The sequence below is a fragment of the Cyrtonyx montezumae genome, unplaced genomic scaffold, assembly GCF_038088225.1.
Source record: "Cyrtonyx montezumae isolate F1298 unplaced genomic scaffold, pur_monq_1.0 scaffold_4, whole genome shotgun sequence".
NCBI classification, from domain to species: Eukaryota; Metazoa; Chordata; class Aves; order Galliformes; family Odontophoridae; genus Cyrtonyx; species Cyrtonyx montezumae.
In genome coordinates, this window is record NW_027072045.1 from 17183966 (window position 1) to 17203419 (window position 19454).

The 19454-nt window shown below is 36.1% G+C and overlaps 1 protein-coding gene across 1 annotated transcript in view; it reads left to right on the forward strand.

Moving 5' to 3' along the window:
• Window positions 1–19454, forward strand: part of MYOF (myoferlin) — a 65075-nt gene that overhangs the window by 35936 nt on the left and 9685 nt on the right. Inside the window, exons 22-38 of the mRNA XM_065746744.1 lie at window positions 386–492; window positions 2513–2705; window positions 3109–3264; window positions 3672–3803; window positions 5114–5277; window positions 6745–6859; window positions 6986–7091; window positions 9312–9454; window positions 9586–9759; window positions 10509–10617; window positions 12113–12190; window positions 13947–14128; window positions 14236–14394; window positions 14564–14662; window positions 14956–15117; window positions 15627–15792; window positions 16366–16442. Coding sequence (XP_065602816.1) covers window positions 386–492; window positions 2513–2705; window positions 3109–3264; window positions 3672–3803; window positions 5114–5277; window positions 6745–6859; window positions 6986–7091; window positions 9312–9454; window positions 9586–9759; window positions 10509–10617; window positions 12113–12190; window positions 13947–14128; window positions 14236–14394; window positions 14564–14662; window positions 14956–15117; window positions 15627–15792; window positions 16366–16442 — 2322 coding nt within the window. The remainder of the gene's footprint in view (window positions 1–385; window positions 493–2512; window positions 2706–3108; window positions 3265–3671; window positions 3804–5113; window positions 5278–6744; window positions 6860–6985; window positions 7092–9311; window positions 9455–9585; window positions 9760–10508; window positions 10618–12112; window positions 12191–13946; window positions 14129–14235; window positions 14395–14563; window positions 14663–14955; window positions 15118–15626; window positions 15793–16365; window positions 16443–19454) is intronic.

A 19454-nucleotide genomic window follows, 5' to 3' on the forward strand; every position in this document is an offset into this window, starting at 1 on the left:
TATGGAACATAGTTTTTTTCCTTCTTTCCTCTTCAAAGTTAAACAAAGATCAATGTGAGAAATGCACTGATAATTCTAGGTTTGTATTCTGGCAGGGCCTCATGCTGCTTCAATCTGCAGGGAATTCCCACAGGATGTGGAAGGGTGCTCTTCATTTAAGAGCACGCCGTGTTTGTAGAATTGTATTTGCCTTGAAGTGTGGTATAATAAACACAGTGTGAAAGAACATATAGAGTTCTGTTGAATTGGAATTGTGTTTGAATATCTTCGTCTTTTTTGATTTGGGCTTTACAATAAAACCAAAATAAAGTCTTGAAAGTCATATTGACTATAATACTGCAATTTAAGTTTCGAAGTGCAAATCCTTTTCTTTTAAATCCCTCAGAAATCCAACTTAACAAACTTAAAATCAGGAATGCTGGCTAAAACTTCTGAAAACAGATTAGCTGAGATGTGGTTGAAGCTTATTGATGAACTTACAGATGATATAAGGTAAAGAACCTTTTTATTTTATCTCTTGCATTATCATCCTAGGCCTGCTTTTAATCTTTGTTGGCCTTACTGAGTCACAGAACAAATTCTAAAGGCTATAAAACTCACTGCCTGTATGAATTGACTTGAAAACTGGAATTCCAGAAGTTTCTGAAAGTAGTAAAATAACACAGATATTGCCAGTGAAGTCATCCATTTAGGTTTATAATTCTGTTATCTTAGTCAATGGCAGTAATAAAGCAGCAACTCTTGGGGGGAGGGGGGAGGAGGAATCTAAGAACTGCTTTGCAAATGTGAGATTGTGAATCTCTGCTGCCTTTTTACCACTTTATCTTCTTAAAGGTTTTTAAGCTGTTTAGAGCTTAAGGGCTGTCAAGATAATATTTTTGAGTGACTCTTCAGTCAACATACCTGTAGTCTGGTCAGAAAACACAATGGGAGTCAGCACTTGAGGTTTAGAAGGAAAAGAAATTCTAGTGAGGAACGAAATGTATGAGAAAGAGGCATTAACAGAAGGGGATGAGGAAGGGAGATGAAAAATGAGAGAACAGTCATTATTCATTAGAGTAAATAATAGAAAATATGCAATTATAGAAGAAATCATTCATCAAGCTTTAGAGCCAAAGTACAAGTGAACAGAGGAAAAAGCAAACATGGTGAAGATCATTTTACCTTAGCAAATAATTGTATGGCAGATAACTTATCTCAAAGTATAAACCTGCTGTCGTACAGAAAAAAGCAGAGAAAGAACTGACATGCTTTAGGAAAGCAAAATGTGAAAGGCAAACTGTTGTCGTGTGGAGCCATCTGGAGAGTATAGAAACTTTAATCTTTGCATTGTTGATGCATCTGAACTGCTACTCAAACTGATTTATTGGCTAGCAGTAGCACCTAGACGCATCAACCACATTAGCTTCCTGTTGTTCATAGCATACAGTGCCCTCTGTGGTGTATTTTCAGGAAACTCACAAAATGTTTGTCAAAGACAAATACCCTGGGTTTAATTCATAGAACAATTTTCTTTGCCCTGATAAAGTTTTAATGAATAGGTGTTTGAGAGAGTTTTCAGTGCATCATTTAAACCTAACACGTGATGACTTTCTGGAAGTTTGGATATGGCATGTTTGAACCAAGTGTAGGTGCTTGTACCCTGGACAGGAAGCATGTGCATTCAGATTAGTAGAACCAACTACAGTGATGGGTGCAGTAGTCAGTGGTAAGGTTTTGCAGAGTCAGAGTCCTTAGATGCATGAAATACTATTAAAACCAGTTCAGAGAAGAGTCAGTGTTTCCAAAATTTGCAGTGGCTCTAGCATTTTATTTTTTAAGTATCACATTAAAGACCTTTACAGAACTCTACTGAAGGAATTTAGTCATGGATCTCTGAAAAACTACCTTTTCCTCAAACCAATACCTCAAAAAATCCACTCCCTTTCCTGGGCTCTGTTGTGCTGCTGTGATATTGCTTACTTCCATTAAATAGTCATCCTGCCCTCTGGTGTCACAGAAGTTCTGTGCTGCAGGTTTCTTTTAGAGATTTTCTGTGTTTTGTTGCCAGAGAGTTAGGTTGCTCTCGTAGTCATAGATATCAGCTGTATTTGTGTACTGAATTTCTGAGAATTTATGGTTTCAGCGAAGGAAGTAAAGGAAAGGAACATAATCATGGTCAGAAGGTGCTGATTTTATCTTTGAGGTGCACATTCTGAGACAATAATTTTCTGATCTGCATATTTTAGGGAATGGATTTTGCTTGATTGGGTAAGCAGCAATTACATGAGAGCACATCCCTCAAACTATTTTGTATTGGTGCTTCCTACATAAGCACAGCATTTCTCCAACTTGCTGTGGACGCTTAGTCAGCTGGAAATGTCTGTAGAAATGGATGCTGTAGTACTATTGTGGTGGTTTTTAATTACAGAAAGCAGTAGCACTCAGTCTTTTGCCACTGTATGCATGTACTCATTTGGTGTATGGCTAAATGAAATTCACTTTAAATTATTATCATGAATCTATTTTTCAGCAAACCATTTCCCCTTATAGAAGGCAAATCTAATATTACAGTCCTTGACACTCAGATAGAAAAACTGCGCCTAAGGTCTCTCAAACAGATTGGAGAAGCAGCAGCAAGGATGAGGAATGAAGCTACAGATGTGAAAGCCACTTTGACAGAAATTGAGGATTGGCTGGATAAATTAATGCAACTGAGCGAAGAGGTTAGTACCACACGATATCAATGATTCAGCTGGTTTAGAAGTAGCTGTCTAATCCAAAGTGGTATAATGTTCACTGCTGATCGAGCAATATTTAGAAGAGTAGCTTTAGATGCCATGAAAGTAAACGTGCCTCTATGGAATTAGGATTTACTTAAATAGATTATTCTAGCTTGTTATCCAACTTCACTGAGAGTGCATGTTGGGAAATAACTGTAGAATTACAACAGGCTCTTTAGCTCTTCAAAGTGGCAGTGTTTTTTCCTTTATTTTCTTTCAGATCTGCAAGTCATTCTGCAGGCACAGGGACCACAGGGTATATATGTAGTACTTCTGCAGGTGATTAGCCGTAGTAATTAACGTCTAGACCTTAATTAACCTTCTTTACCTTGCAAATAATCCACAGCCACAAAACAGTATGCCTGATGTAATCATATGGATGATCCGAGGAGAGAAAAGGCTGGCTTATGCTCGTGTTCCTGCACATCAAGTGCTGTATTCTACCACAAGCCCTGAATCATCTGGTAAATACTGTGGAAAGACACAAACAATCTTCTTAAAGGTACGTCTTTTTTTCTCAACATCCTTAAACTTGAAATCCCTAAACTGTGCTGCTTTCTTACATGTGCATAGAACACTGACAGACTCTTCTGACAAGAAATACAAACATCCACGTGAACTTTTAAGTTATTGTCATAATTAAGAACCCATTTCTGGATTAAACTTGGGAGAGATTGTACAGGAGCAGGGATTATACGAATGTTTTCTGTAATTGTTTTTTACATGCCCAGGGCAGGTACCATTTAAAGAATGTCTCCTTCCTGAAGTATTTTATTAGCTCCTTTTGAGGAAGTGCCACAGAGGAAGAGATAAATAATGTATTATTACTCATACTCTGTGTTATTGTTTAGATTGTACTGAAAGCTGGAACACCTGTATAACATAACGAAGTATGTATGTGTGTGTCAGTACCCACAGGACAAGATGAAAGATGTCAAAATGCCTGTGGAGCTGCGGATTAACATTTGGCTTGGGCTTGGTGCAGTTGAAAAGAAGTTCAATAGCTTTGCAGAGGGAACATTCAGTGTTTTTGCAGAAATGGTATGTCCGTCATCACACTCCTGCATTAAACTTGAACATGAACCTTAGGAATTCTATGCAATTTGAGCTCTTCTGTATGCCTGGCAGAAAGGGAGAGTAGAATTTATTATACTGAAAAAAGTGCTGAAACAAGTAGACCACTTTAAAGGCAATTAATAATCAAGGGCATTGTGCCTACTAGATGAACTTCAGCAGAACACGTGTTGAACTGGTTAATCAGTGAAAGTCTGGATAATTCCAGTGATTTCAAGACATTTGTTTTAGATTTTTATCGTTGTAATTAAGATTTAGATCTAGAACATGACATTTTGGCATACAAATAGATATTTTAATTGATTATTCACTTCTTTACAAATGATGCATGGATCCAAGTGGTTTTGTTTAATAATGCTTCTTTTGTAGGAGCAGAAAAATTGCCAAAAATTAACTGCTATAGGAAAAACAGGTCAAAAACAGTAGATTTCACTGACAAAGGACTATATTGTAACATGTCGATGGTAAAATAAAAAAAGCTGGAAGAAAAATACTTCAAGTAGTCCCACAGTGTATAATAGAGATTTTATATGATAATGATAAGCTGTAAACATCTTTTCTCTGCCTAATTTGCATGCCTAATGCTGCATGTAATCAACTATAACAGTTCAGGAAATAGTGTTTTTACAGAGACTTGTGGCATCATTGCACCTATGCCTAAAATGGTAAATGTAGTGCTATATTAAATAGCTTAAAATAGTCAGTAGATGTTCAAAGGCATTGTTTGTTCAGAGTGGAGGCTATGGAATATCTTGGTTGCTTTTTTCCTCTTCATACAGCAATGCAACAATTCTATAGCAGTAAGAACAGAACATTATAAACTAGGAATAATCCCATTAATAGGGAAATACAGTATATGAGCTGTGCGGACATCAGAATTGTTTCCCCATTAGCTTCCATAAGACTAATCATTTGAGATGGAAAAGAGAGGATCGTGCACTAAGAAAACTAAAAAGGAAACTCTTGTTCCAATAATGTAAAGGTATTTTATTCAACAAACCTTTAACTTGGAGGGAATTCGACTGTAGAATACAGCATCATTTAGCAGTGGAATCATTGTTTACATTTACAAAACAGAACAGGAGAAAAAAGAAGAAATTAATGATGACAGTGTAAGGCAACATGGGAAGGAAATATTTGATTCCAAATAAATAAAGTAAATAGTAGAATGCTTCAATTATAACTATTAAATAAACCTTTTTCCAATTTTTTTTCTTTTCCTCCTGAAATCTTTTCTTTGTTCCTAACAGACTGTTTTATTCTTTCTTCTCAAACAGTATGAAAATCAGGCTCTTCTTTTTGGAAAGTGGGGTACCTCAGGGCTTGTTGGTCGACACAAGTTTTCTGATGTCACAGGAAAAATCAAACTGAAAAGAGAGTATTTTCTACCCCCAAAAGGCTGGGAGTGGGAAGGAGAATGGATGGTTGATCCTGAAAGAAGGTGAGATTCTTTTAATTTTATGCAAGCAGGAATAAAGGAATTAACTTCATAGTGTAGAGGAGAATATCCTCTCTCTGTTTCTTTGGTAAGAAGGAGATTTACAGCTCAACTTCTTAAGACAGCAATAACCAACCAAGAGTCAAAGCTTTTTAATAATTGTAAAAATGCTATAGCCTTTTGTTCACACACTCTGGATAGTTTGGTTGGTTTTTTTTTCACTAGATGTTGAGAAGGTCCATGACACTCATTAAACAATTGTCACAGGTTATTTCTCAGAGTGACTTGAGGCAGGGATCGTTTTCAGATGCTCGGGCTGTGCTGCCGTAAGATTCTTCTTCCCCTGACAGATCCAGTTCGTGAGGTCTCCATGCTCCCCCAACTCCAGCAGGTTCATTCTTGTTCTGTCAGAGGCTGTCAGCTCCTATGTTGTCCCTGTTCAGCCATTTGCATTGTGCCACTTAAAATGGGACTGGGTAAATGACCTGTTCAAAAAAGAAAAACCAGAATCAGAATTTAAAAAAAAGATGTGGTTTTCTTGTGTGTGTGTTTTATGGTGTGCTTTCTTTTATGTTTTTTTAGTGAAAGGGTCTGTCAACTTTTAATACTTTTGTTCTTGAGGTAAGAAGTTCACAGGACTGTTGCTATAAAAACAATATGCAGGAAAATCTGTGCTATTTTATTCCTTTTGAAGTCAAGCAAATTTGTAGGTATGAATGGATGGAGTTATTTCCATGTTACTTAAATGAATAGTCCGAGATGAAGAAAAGCAATAACACAGAGGTGCTTTCTCAGGTAATGGGAAAGAAATGTCCAGTTGAAATGCTCATTTGTTTATGCCTCAAACCTGATTTTAATGGAAAATAAAATCTTTGTGACTCTATTTGACCAGCAGATGGCACTTAAGAACATATTCTAGTGCTTTCTGACTCACAATTAGTAACAAATGGAAATCAAGGCTATTTTATCTAATTTAATGTTCTTTTATTTATTTTGCTTTCAAGTTAGAAACTTACCAACTAAGTATTCAGATTGTAAATAACAGAACGGGAGTAAAATTAGCAACATTGCCAAATTTTAGTGCTTAGCTAGTCATAGAAATAAGTTAGAAATGCATACTGCTGTCTCGTGGTCTGGTTTTTTTTCATCACTGTTTAAATGTATGATGTGTTTTCTGTTTCCAAGAGAAGTGTTCAAAGATGCTGAATAACAGTGGCAGAGGTGTTACCTCCTGCTAGTCACTCATAAGTAATGTTCCTCTTATTGCTACTACTAGAGGAGCTGCTGTAGTGTTAGGAAGATATTCTAATTAAAAAAAGTTCTTGTACATGAGGGCTGCACTGTGCTCTATATATCAGTGGAACTTCACAAAGATGGACAATCCAGAACTACAGCATATGTATCGCTCCTGTTTATTCTCTGTGGCCTACTTAAGTAATTTTGGCTAAATACTGTGCTTTGGATTTGCAGTTTGTTGACTGAAGCTGATGCTGGTCATACTGAGTTTACTGATGAAGTATATGAGAATGAGAGCCGTTATCCTGGAGGAGAATGGAAAGCTGCTGAAGAGAGTTTCACGGATGTGGTGAGATATACAAATCAGTACTTTTCACTGTCAAAAGAAGGAAGTTTAAGAGAAGTTCTGAGATTTGCTACACAGTGTGTTTTATCTGCTAATGCATGGAACTGCTGTGTTTTCCCTATGTAAAAGAATGGAGAAAAAGCTCCACCACCACATGAGTTCATATGTCCTGTTGGATGGATGTGGGAAGATGATGCTTGGAAATCAGACTTAAATCGAGCAGTGGATGAGCACGGTAAGATTTACTGTTTATATGTTACCTAATAAATGTATTTGTGTCTACCAGAGAACAAATCATAGAATCTGAGAAACCGTGTGTTGGTCTTGAGTGTAGCAGCAGTAGCAATTTTTCAGCCAAAAGCTTTAAAAATTAAGAAAATAAGAAGTCTAATGTGAACAATAATCTGCTGACATGAGAGGCTCCACATTGTAAAGCTGGTTGTAAAAACAGTGTGTTTAGAAACAGAACCTGTCCTTGTTTGAAATACATTTCCAAAACTTTTTTCCTATGTCCAGTGTCAGTGAAGTCCAGTGATTAGGATTTGACCTGTAAGATGTGGGTCAGTAGCAACAGTTGTTTTAGAGAAGACAGAAGCTTAGATTGAGACATCATGTGTCTATAATTCTACCTTAGAGTATGTGGCAAAGCCAGGGTTGGGTCTGTTTTATATTTTAGGTGGGAGCCTTCGGCCAGGGAAAGGATCACCAGGCAAAGCTCAAAAAACTCAGTGTGAGCTGGCAGTGTGCACTTGCAGCCCAGAAGGCCAGCTGTATCCTGGGCTGCATCAAGAGAAACTTGATGAGCAGATTGAGGCAGGTGATTCTGCCCTTCCACTCTGCTCTCGTCTAACTCCCACCTGGAGTAATGCATCCAGTTCTGCCCCTCCCCCCCCCAAGAAGGACATTTTGCTGTTGGACTGGATCCAGGCCACAAAGATGAGTAGAGGGCTGGAGCACTTTACCTATGAGGACAGGCTGAGAGAGTTGGAGCTCTTCAGCATGGAGGAGAGAAGGCTCTGGGGGGACCTTATAGTCACCTTCCAGTACCTGGATGGGACCTGCAGGAAAACTGAGGAGGAACTTTTTTTAAGGGCACATAGTGACAGGATAAGGGAAAATGGCATTAAACAGAAAGAACAGATTTAGACTAGCTATAAGGAGATCCTTTACTGTGAGGGTGGTAAGAACAGGTTGCCCAGAGGTTGTGGATGTCCCCTCCCTGGAAGCATTCAAGGCCAGGCTGGATGGGGCTTTGAGCAACATTATCTAGAGGGAGGAGGTATCCCTGCCTATAGCAGGGGGGGTTGGAACTAGATCTTAAAGGTCTCTTCCAACCCAGACCATTCTATGATTCTGTGAAAGCTAAGAGGTGAATCAGGAGGTCTAGGAATCAAAGGCAGGAGCCTGTTTCTGCTAGTCACAGATGGCACAAGGTTGTGAAGAATTCCTATATTGTTGAAAGCAAAATGATTACATTGAATCTGTGCAGGAGTGCTGTGCAAAACTGATCAGTGTGTAAACATATGAAACAAACTAGTTATTAGCCAGCTCTGAAATGAAGGTGACTTCAGAGACTTTGTGACAAGTGTAACACTGCTAGACAGAATGTTTCAAGTTAGAGGTCCTATACATCAGATCAGATTAGAAATTCCTAACCAGGTAGAGCCGTTGTTTTTCCTGGAGTTGGTGGGGCTCCAACATGCTTGTTAATTATACAAAATGAAAACTACTACCATCTTGGAACTTGGGATGAAAACAACCACATAATCCAATAAGTTGGATTCTGTGGTAATAGGAAATAGCAGTCAGTCCTTCCTAGCAAAGTATTTACAGGGCATTTAATAGTTTAGAAAGCAAATAATAAAAGAAAAAGGGATGACTGTAGAAGACTGTGAAGTTCAGAAGTTTTGCTAAATGGTTTTGCTAAATTTGTTCTGAAACAATTAAAAATTCTCAAATAGTTACAGCTATAAGGAGCTCTTATTTGTTGTAATGCACTTATAAGTTTCATAACTGAAACTTCTGCTAGGATTCTGCAGTAACCTTCAATGAGGAGTTTAAATAAATGTCAGAGGCCTAGATACCTGGCAGCTGAATTCTAACGCATAAACCCAAATTCAGCAATCTCTTCCTGTGCCTCCCCACCTTCTTAGTAATTAATTTCTTCCTATTGTCTAATATAAACCTACCTTCTTTTAGTCAAAAAACCATTACCCCTTATCCTATCACTACACTCTCCGATAGCCCCCCTTCGAGTAATGGAAGGCCAAGGTCTCTCTGCAGCCTTCTCTAGGCTGAACAACTCCAGCTCTCTCATTCTGTCTTCATAGGACATATTAAACAGTTTCATGTGACTGTCTTCATTCTTTGTAGTCACACACAAAAAAAATCTCATATTGTTTTTATTGGTATCTTGCATGTGTTTCTAGAAATATACCATTTAATTTTGTTTTAGGATGGGAATATGGAATTACTATTCCTCCAGACACTAAACCAAAGTCATGGGTTGCTGCTGAGAAAATGTATCATACACACCGACGACGAAGACTGGTGCGGAAGCGTAAGAGGGATTCAGCTCAGGCAGTAACAACAGGAAGGGTGAGCAGAAGAGAGATGCAATTACAAACTGCATTTCTTGCACACTGCAGCAGTGCCTGCCAAAGCAATTGCAGATTTTTTTTCATGACATTTATACAATGTTGTGGATAACAGAGATTTACGTCTCCTAGGGAATGTCATCATATGAAGATCAAGAAGGATGGGAATACGCTTCCTTGATTGGTTGGAAATTTCACTGGAAGCAACGCAGCTCTGACACTTTCCGTCGAAGACGATGGAGACGAAAAATGGCTCCCTCAGAGACCCATGGTGCTGCAGCTATCTTTAAACTTGAAGGTGCTTTGGTAAGGGACACAGTACCAAAAAAAAAAAAGTCCTTAAGAGGTCAGTCTATTAATTTGTAGTCTCTGAATCACTAAATTCATGTGTGTCTGGGGAACTAATACAGTTTATACTCCAGAAGCCTGAAAGGGACCATTGAAGTAACTACTTAAGTTCTTAAATAACATGCTTATTTACTTGATTCTTTAAATTATTATTGTATAATGAGATCTAGATAAAAAGACAAAATTACTAGATAAGCCTTCTGTAAGTAAATTGAAAAGATGACTTTTAGTTTTTCATGCACGTAATTTAGATGTATTAACATCAGTACAGGGAGCAGAAGAAATTGAAATAGCTGCCCCCGATTAATATTTGCAAGTATAAACAACCAAGCATGAGACAAAAAATATCAAAGTATCTGAAAATTTCAGTCAGAATATTGTAGGTCGCAGTTGATCAAATTTTGTTACTCTTCAAGTTTTCAGGTTAACACAGCTTCATAGATAAGCTTGGTTTATCAAGATACAAATTAGAGCCCATAATAGTAAAGCACAGTCTTGTAAGGAGGCTGCTTTGTTTTTCTAAGCTGATTTCTGCACAGCTTCAATGGCAACAAGACATGAGCTTTGTATGACTAAACATCATTTACTGTACTTTTACGTAGAAAAGTAAGTTACACCTTGTTCTGGCAACGAGACTGAATATGTCATGCTTGTTTTGTTTCTGCATTTGTAAGCATGCAGTGATGTTTTTCTTCACAAAACTTTAGGGAGCAGACACTAGCACCGATGATGAAGGGAAGGGTTCTGACAAAACCAAGGATTCTGCTACAAAGGTGTTTGGTGCCAATACACCACTTGTTTCCTGCTACTTTGACAGTAGGTTCCAAACAATTCATTTCTTACAGTTCGTGTCTGTTTCTCTTTGGTGTCAAACAGAATTGTAATTAGTTCTTGTGTTTTACATCTAGGCTTGTAAACCTCCTGCATTAATTATCCATCTGATTCTTGATTGAGGACTCTTTATCCTACTAAGTGAAAAATACAGTTGATCATTTCAATAGCCTACAGTTCGTATTAGCGTATATTCTAATATTAAAAAAATATAAAAATGAAGTAATTTGATATAGATAAAGTAATCTCATTTTATTTTATATCTCTCAGACATCTGCAAAACAGGGACAAAAATTCCTAAGCTAATTATTACAAAAGCAAAATTGTAGGCTTTATTAATAAAGACACATTTTAGCACTAAGGTCCATCCAGGACAACTCAGGAAGCTAAACCAGCAGAGAGTACATATGTATAGTTAATTTGCTGCTGGTTTAGTTCACTTAACCAACTTACTGCAACATCAGACAAATGCCTGACCCAGTATAAGCAGTATGACCATGTAGGTGAGTTGGCAGAGTAAACAGAACTGTAACTTTGCCAGCCTGGACTGCATTGAAATGCCTTGGAGTTACCATAGTGAGATTCACAAAAGTAGGAACAGTGAGGGGGGAGCCACCAGTGTTAAAAGGAGTAGAGCCCAATTCAATGCCAGTCGTAAGACTCAACATCCTTTTTAAAGATCTCTGACTGGAAAACTTGCCTTTATTTGGATCCTACAGAACTCTATCTTCCTTCTGGGAATGACTGTCCAAATCTTGTCTTTCAGAAGCTGAGGAAGTAATCGTGCTGATTCTTTCAAGTAATGACCCTGATAGGAGAAAAATAGCCCCTTTTCCAGCCAGATTTCAGAGGTTTCAGCTCATTGTGGAAATGAATGATTCTTTTTTTATTTTTTTATTTTTTTAATTCTTTTTTACACAGTCAGGAAGCGATAGAGCTGACATCTGCAAAGAAAACACGTAGTAACGGGTCTCCATCACATCCTACTTTTCAGCTATTCCATCATGACTGCAAGGATTCATTTTGTGGGGTTTTTAAAAAAATATTTGAGCAAAGAGCTGAGGATGCAATTGGAATTATTATGCAGATGTACTTGGAAGGTCTCTCCTAGGTCTTTCCAAGTTCTGTAGTGATTAATTTAAATCTAGAAGTACCCAGTTATCAGTTCTGTTTGGAAGAGCTAGATTATCACTCTTACAAACAAGCATTATTGAATAGAAGGATTTTTAGATGATGATGCACTGAAAAAGTCTGAATAGCATTAGTGTTCTTTTTTTGTCTTTTTATTTTCATTTCTGCTTTAAGTTGTGTTGGAAGAAATTTTTGCAGGTGCTACTGCATCAGTACTAGAATGCAGTAAAGTTAATACAGTGCTTGTGCTTTTATCAAGGAAATGTTTGAAGCATGTGTATTGACTGAAAATAGCTTCATTTTGGGAAAGACAACTGAGTAACACAACTTTTTTTTTCATTTGATACAGGGGTGTATACTTACCACCTTCGCTGTTACATATACCAGGCAAGGAATCTCATGGCTTTAGACAAAGACAGCTTTTCAGGTATGGAAAAATTCTACTTGTGGTGCAGAAAAGTAGATCTACAATGAACTAGAACCTTGATTTTACCTATGGAGTGTCTTAAATCTGTTAAGTTCTGTGTATAAGTGCCAGTTACTGAAACTGTGCCAGGAAGGAAGTTTCTGCTTCATTATGTGTGATCCAGATTTCATTTGTACAGCCAAAATATAAGTGCTCTGAATAAGCAGCACTTTCTGCTGTCCATGGAATTCTTTGTGAGGAATGGGACTTGGTCAGGTCATTTCCTAAGACCAATCATTACCCTATGCCTTAGCTTCTCTTAACTGGAGCATACGTACAGTTTCTAAGCTGTCTTGCAGAAAGCCCCAGTAAAAGCAGGGATGAGGAAAGCTGGATGGCTGTTATTGAACACTGACAGGAAGTTGTTGACATATTTTTTATTAATTACTGAGAATATGAACTTGCAGAAAGCTACACTGTGCTGTACTAAGAGGCACAGATCTTGTTTGTTTTTACAAGAATAACTTCTGTGCTTATTTCCAGCTCTTAGGTATTCCATCTGTGCTGGTCTAGTTAGCATCTCTGTAGTCAGGCTAATTCAATTTTGAGGTTATTAAGTGTTTAATTTTTGTTTACTACAATTAAAATTCCACTAGCAAGTCAGAGAATAATTTGAAATTGGATTGTATAAGAATGACTTTACACTTACTTTATATAAATTCAGTCAAAGAAAGATGAAGTGGGCAAATTAAAATTCATTTTTATCAGAATTGTCATTCATTGGCATTCTTTTCTCCCCTTTTTAGCTGTGTATTGCACCCCTTATGTTGTTAAAGATACACAGCTATAGGTATATTAATTGCAGTTTCTTGAGATGAAGTTGTTAGGCTTTTTTTGTACAGCTGCCTATTGTCTTTCGTGTTAAATCAATATGTAGCATTAAAAACAATATTAAGAGGCAATAATAAATACTTCTAATTCATTTATGTAGAATTCAAGAGGGATACCTCAGATTCAGTCACACATAAACCAAAACACCTACATTTTATTTTCCTCTGCAGCTAGTTTGAATAGTTATCCAAATTTTGTACAGTTCAGATCAGGTACTAGAAGCTGTTGAAAATGACCTAAAGGTAATCTTCAAAACAGCCTCAGCTCTTCAGAAATTGCAATTTGTACGGGAAATATTAACAACCATCACCAGATACTTTCTGCAGAGCTCTTGATGATTTAAAGACCTGCCAAACAGAGGGCTGCTTTAATCATTCAGTTGTTTCACAATAAGTGGTTGTTGTAAATAAGATGTTTGAAATCAAAGCTTCATCTGAGTAATAATAGCCTGTGAAAATTTATTTGGCATGAGGTAGTTAGAATGAACTCCTTGTATAATTTATGGGTGTGTACAGTTAAGTAAGTATCAATGGAGATAACAAAAAAAACCCTCTGCAGATCATATTTAAGAGGAGCATAGTATAGCCAGTGTTCTGTTTTTGTTTTCAAGTTTGGTTTGTGATTTTTGTTTTAATAATATAATCATTTTCATTTATTTACTGTCATTAAAGAGTGGTATAAAGGAAGCTACTTAGTATTCAAGAGGAATTTGCTCTATTAAATGTAAATAGTATGTATGGTGTTTTGTTGTGTTTTTTTCATATGGAACAGCTTATAGAAATGGTAATGACAGAAGAGAAGAACAATAATGTACTGTTGGATAAAAATTATGCTTGTGTGCCTTATGGTTTCATAATGGTTTTTCAATCTTTGCATAATATTTCAGATCCGTATGCTCATGTTTCTTTCCTCCATCAAAGCAAAACAACTGAGATCATTCATTCAACTCTAAATCCTACATGGGACCAAACTCTCATATTCAATGAAATTGAGATCTATGGGGACCCACAGACAGTAGCCCGAAACCCACCTAATGTTGTTATTGAACTGTTTGACAGTGACCAAGTGGTATGTGACAGCTTTTTACCTTGATTCTTGTTCTATCATCATTATTTTTTCTATTATTGTTATTTGACAATAACATTAATGGCTATGATTTTCATTTTTGATAACAGGGTAAAGATGAATTCCTTGGAAGAAGTGTCTGCTCCCCCGTGGTCAAATTAATCCCAGAAGAGGACATCACACCAAAACTGCTCTGGTATCCTGTAACAAATAATGGCAAAGCTAGTGGAGATATTCTTTTTGCTGCAGAACTTATTTTACGGGACAAGGCATGTATTTATAATATTGTGTGTGTATGTACATATGGTATAAATATGTGTGTATGTATATTTTTTTTTCTTTCACAGCAAGTCATAATATAAAGAATTATTTTAATACTTGTAAAGTATTTCATTTAAGGAAGAGGATAGAAACCAGTATTTGTGTTTGTCTCAACAGAGTGGGTCCAACCTTCCAATTCTTCCATCACAAAGGGCACCAAAGCTTTACATGGTACCTCAAGGGATCAGACCAGTAGTTCAACTCACTGCTGTTGAGGTACTGGCTATTTTTAAGCTAACTGAAAACAAACTCATCCTCAAGCTAGCAAGTTTGTTTATTTGCTTTGAGGGGAAAAAAATAGTGAGAAATGTCCTGGATTTTATTTTTATAAGCATTTTCAGGTTTCATTTTTTCCATTATCTTTCATAGTATAAAAACCTTGAAATATTTTGCCAGTCATGTGTCCTGTTTTTGTTTGTTTGTTTACTGAAAAGACTTTTTTCTTCTTTCCTACTTTTTGAATACCATACTAAGCATATCTTTTGCTTATATTGGATTTTATTTAACAGATTCTGGCTTGGGGGTTGCGAAACATGAAAAACTACCAACTGGCACCTGTTACGTCACCGAGTCTCATAGTGGAGTGTGGAGGAGAAATGGTAGAATCTGTGGTGATCAAAAACCTCAAAAAGACACCAAATTTTCCATCTTCTGTTCTCTTCATGAAAGTTGTAGGTTTCTAAAAATTATATACCTACTATGAGTAGCAAAATGAGTTACAGCATACTTTTAAGAGGCTTTGTTATATGAGAATGGAAAGAAAAAATGTACACTTTTTTTTTACTTAATGTAAGCAACTTACTGAGCATGAAAATTCTAGTGAAGATCATGCAATTGTCTGTATGTACATTGAAAAAGTATACAGTTTCATATGCTCCAGTGCAGCATATATATGTGTATATTTGAGAAAACAGTTACCTATAGAAGTGTGACTACTTTCTTATTTCTGGGATGGAGACTGTGTAAGATTCAAGAATATTGAAGATTTGAGGCAATTACTAGTATTCTTAATGACTTTTATTGAATATTCTATGAGGTCAGAAATTTCATTCACCATTTACCCATAAAATGTAGTAGATTAATACTAAAGAAAGAAACAGCTCTAATTTAGGGGGAAATACTTGATTATAATGCAGACAGAAGAAAATGAAAATATTTAACTCTCACATTTTGCTTTTAGCTTTTGCCAAAAGAGGAATTGTACAGTCCATCTCTTGTTATTAAAGTGATAGACCATAGACCATTTGGACGGAAGCCCATTGTGGGACAGTGTACCATTGATGTACTGGAGAGCTTTCGCTGCGACCCCTACGCTACCAAAGAAGACATCGCTCCACAACTGAAAGGTAAGAAGCTGGAAAAAAACCAAGTCATGCTTTCCTGTGAGATGCTAGAGAAACCAACCTTTTATGTTTACTGTGCATACTGTAGTGGTGAACTGGCCTTCTGGTGTTGTGTACTTAATTGGAGATCTGAAAGAAAAAAAGAAAAAAAAGTACTGCAGTATTCTCTGTGGGATATTAAGAGTGCCAAGGAAAGTCTACTGTGAGAATGAGCATACTGCTTCCTCTTTAGCATTAGCTTGAAATTTAACTACCTGCATGTTACCACTGTTCTCGTTACCAAAGAAACAGTACAGTATTGTAGCAAAAATGTTCTGAGTGCACCTGTATTTTTTTCCAAATTTTGCTTTTTAACTTTTTTTTTCTGAGAAATATTTGAATATACTGCACAGAAACATGATGTATATCTATTTTTAGCAAAAAATGGCAATTAATTGCTTTCTCTAGAGGATCAAGCTTATGGTCATTGACTTAATTTGCATCTTCTATAATGGTTTGGATTTCAAATCCTATGGAAAGATTTGGTATGGTATTTTTTCCACATGGTATTACCTTAATAAAATCTTTGGCTTACAGTTAGTTTGCTCTCTGCTGCACCCCGCCGGGATACAGTAATTGAAATGGAAGACACACAGCCACTGCTGGCAGCTCAGGTAATGGTTGAAGTTTGATGCTTGACTTTCTCCTTCAGAACTGTGATTTCTGATGATCTAAACAGCAAAACTGTCAGAAATACGTGTAGCCATCTGGAAAATCAGATGGAGCAAACTTCCTTTGATATGAGAAAGCAAAGGAAATATGTTAATTATTTTATCCTCTGCTTTGTATAAACATCAAACTGCATCTTTTTATGCAAGGTAAAGTTTACCCAGTAGCTTAGGAATTCATTCATTCAACTGAAATAATATGACAGAACATTACCCAGTCACCAACTGATAACAGCAACCTGATGATCTCACACAGACTGAGCAGTTTTAAGTAAAGCAAGCAGACAGTATATGCTTTGGTGATTATAGGATCAAAACTGTTGTAGCACAGACCTACAGCTGTTAATTTTTTTCTACAGTCATGACTTTGCCTTTCACCAGATAGTCATCCAAAACCAATAACACTGGAACAACTTTCTCTATGCTAACACCTCTTTTCTTTCCTGTTCTCTTGTGCCTTGACACTCTTTCTGCACGACTGCTCTGATTCTTTCAGGACTCCTACAGTACAGTCTTACTTTACAGGTAAAAATAATTCAGCTTGCAGAATTTTATTGCTGGCTTAGAACCTGAGTGAAAGCAAATTCCAAACAGTATCTTCTCAAGGAAAAAGTTATCAGTAATTTTTGAACTTAACCTAGAAGATGTTTTCATAAATTGTTGATGGAGCTTTCTTGTCAATAATAGGCTAAAGTTATGCCCTCTAGTTTGTTAATTTGGTAGGCTTTTAATCCACAATGTTGATTTTTCAAATATACTTTTTTTTTTCATAGTCACAGAGATCCCAAATTAAATCCTACTAAATTCAGACTATTTGCTATTTTAAAGTTACTGATTGCATTGGTCTTCCTTTATTTATTCTTCAGCATTTTAATGTCATGAAATTTTATGGCAGTTGTCTCTTATAAGAAAATGCTCTATTTATTTCCTTCATACAACTAATGTGTCCTGAATTTAATGTGTCCTGAATATAAATTAGAATTTATAACAGTTGAAAAATGTCTATTTTTTATCTGACTTAGGCCTTGTGTTCTAATAAAAATGTTTTCTAGATGGCATAGATAAAATTTCTAAAGGAAGTAAGAGAATTTAAAAAAAAAAAAAAAAACCCTGAACAACTGAGCCCTCTGGCAAAACTAGTGTGAATTGTTTTAGCTGATTTTGTTTATGATAGGAAATATTTTAAATGCTACATATGGTGAAACGTAATTTCTTTTGGCATTTGACATCACCCAAAGAAAATGCAGTACAGACCTGTATACAGTGATAGCATCCATATGAGAGAAGGAATAATACTCAAAACAATTCAGGCTGAGTTGTAGTACAACTAAGTACACTTGTGGAAAGCATAAGTGATATGCAGGCAATTTCCTAAGGACAAAAAAGGACAAAATTTCATCAATTCCATTCCAATTTCCAGTGTTTAAGCAGTATGTCAACAGCACTCAGCAAAATGGCTTCTCCAACTACAGTGCATGTATGTATGTATGGAAATACTGCATGGAGATGACCAGAACGTAGCTGAATGCTAACGGGCTGTGGTCTTATGGCTGAGATCCTCTTAGCAATGATTCCATACAGAGATCTTGGAGGAAATTATTCCTTTAAGTCTAACAAGGCTAGTTAAAAATATTAGTGTAACTTTCTTCCGAGACTTATAAATGTCATACTATGTCTCTATTTACTATTGCTATAATATATAAATATTACTATATCATTAGTTATTATTTGGAATATTTGTCCTAAAAGCACCAAAATTAAAAATAATTATTTAACCATGCTATCAGTTTATAAAATTTTGAACAAAGTCTGCTTTCCAGACAATAAAATAAATGTACAGAAAATAAAATTGTAGCCCTAACTTTCATTAAGGATCTTTTATGTCTTTTTTTCCCCCACAATTTTAAGATATTCCAATGCTAATATTTCAGTGTAAATACACTTTATGTATAACAATCCATAGTGAAATCAGTGGATAGATTTAAAAACAAACAAACAATAAAAAGCTTTAACTGTTAAATGGTCTTTACCATGTGAATATTTCACTCCAAAATCTCAGATTTATCATATGGCATTTTACCCTGTTTTCTTAGCATTCTGTGAGCACATCCTGCTTATCACTTTTAGTAATAGTATCCAAATACTCATTATCTGTTTTACTAATTTTTGAAGAAGTCTTAATGATTTGGATTTTCTCTTTTGCCGTAACCATTTCTTCACAAAGCAAAGTGCATTACTTAAAGAGTTTAAGCAATTATTGCATAGCTATGGAAGCTACCCTTCATGTTGTAAACCAGTGCTTAAACAAAGCCAACTTTAAATATGACAACTTATTCAATTCCTAAATTTTGCATTTAAATTTTGCAAATCAGTAATATAGTTTCTAAGAACAAATAGCTTCACTTACCTTTAAAGCAGAAACAGAATATTTTTCAGATTTATAGGACTTTTTTAAAGTTAGACAAGACTTCTCAAACATAGCAGGCCTGAATATCCTGCAAGATAATTATTTTCAGAATAGAAATAAGAGTTAGAAGAATATGACATATAAGAATGAAGTCCTGACCCATTGATGCATTTGGCTTGTACTCATAAAATGTTTTGCACTTTCCTTTTGCTTTAACCAAAATGAATGGATTATGCCTTTAAATTAAGCCACATTGGACAAAACATGAACATGAACAAATCATGCTATCTAATCCTGGCTTCCAAATGGGATGCATGATGTGGTGTTAATGGAAGGTCTGATCTTGTTTGCAGTATCTCTCATTTAACAGGTGAAGCATTTTGGATTGTGCAGATTGTAATTGCACAGATAAATCCATAGGCAAATATCCTAATTGTTACTGTATTTTGTAATTCACTTTTTTTCAGGCTCCTGAAATTCTGTAGCCTGTAAACAAATGAAAATATGGCAGTAGAAAGGGAAAGTGCTGCTGAGTTTTAGCAAATTGTTTT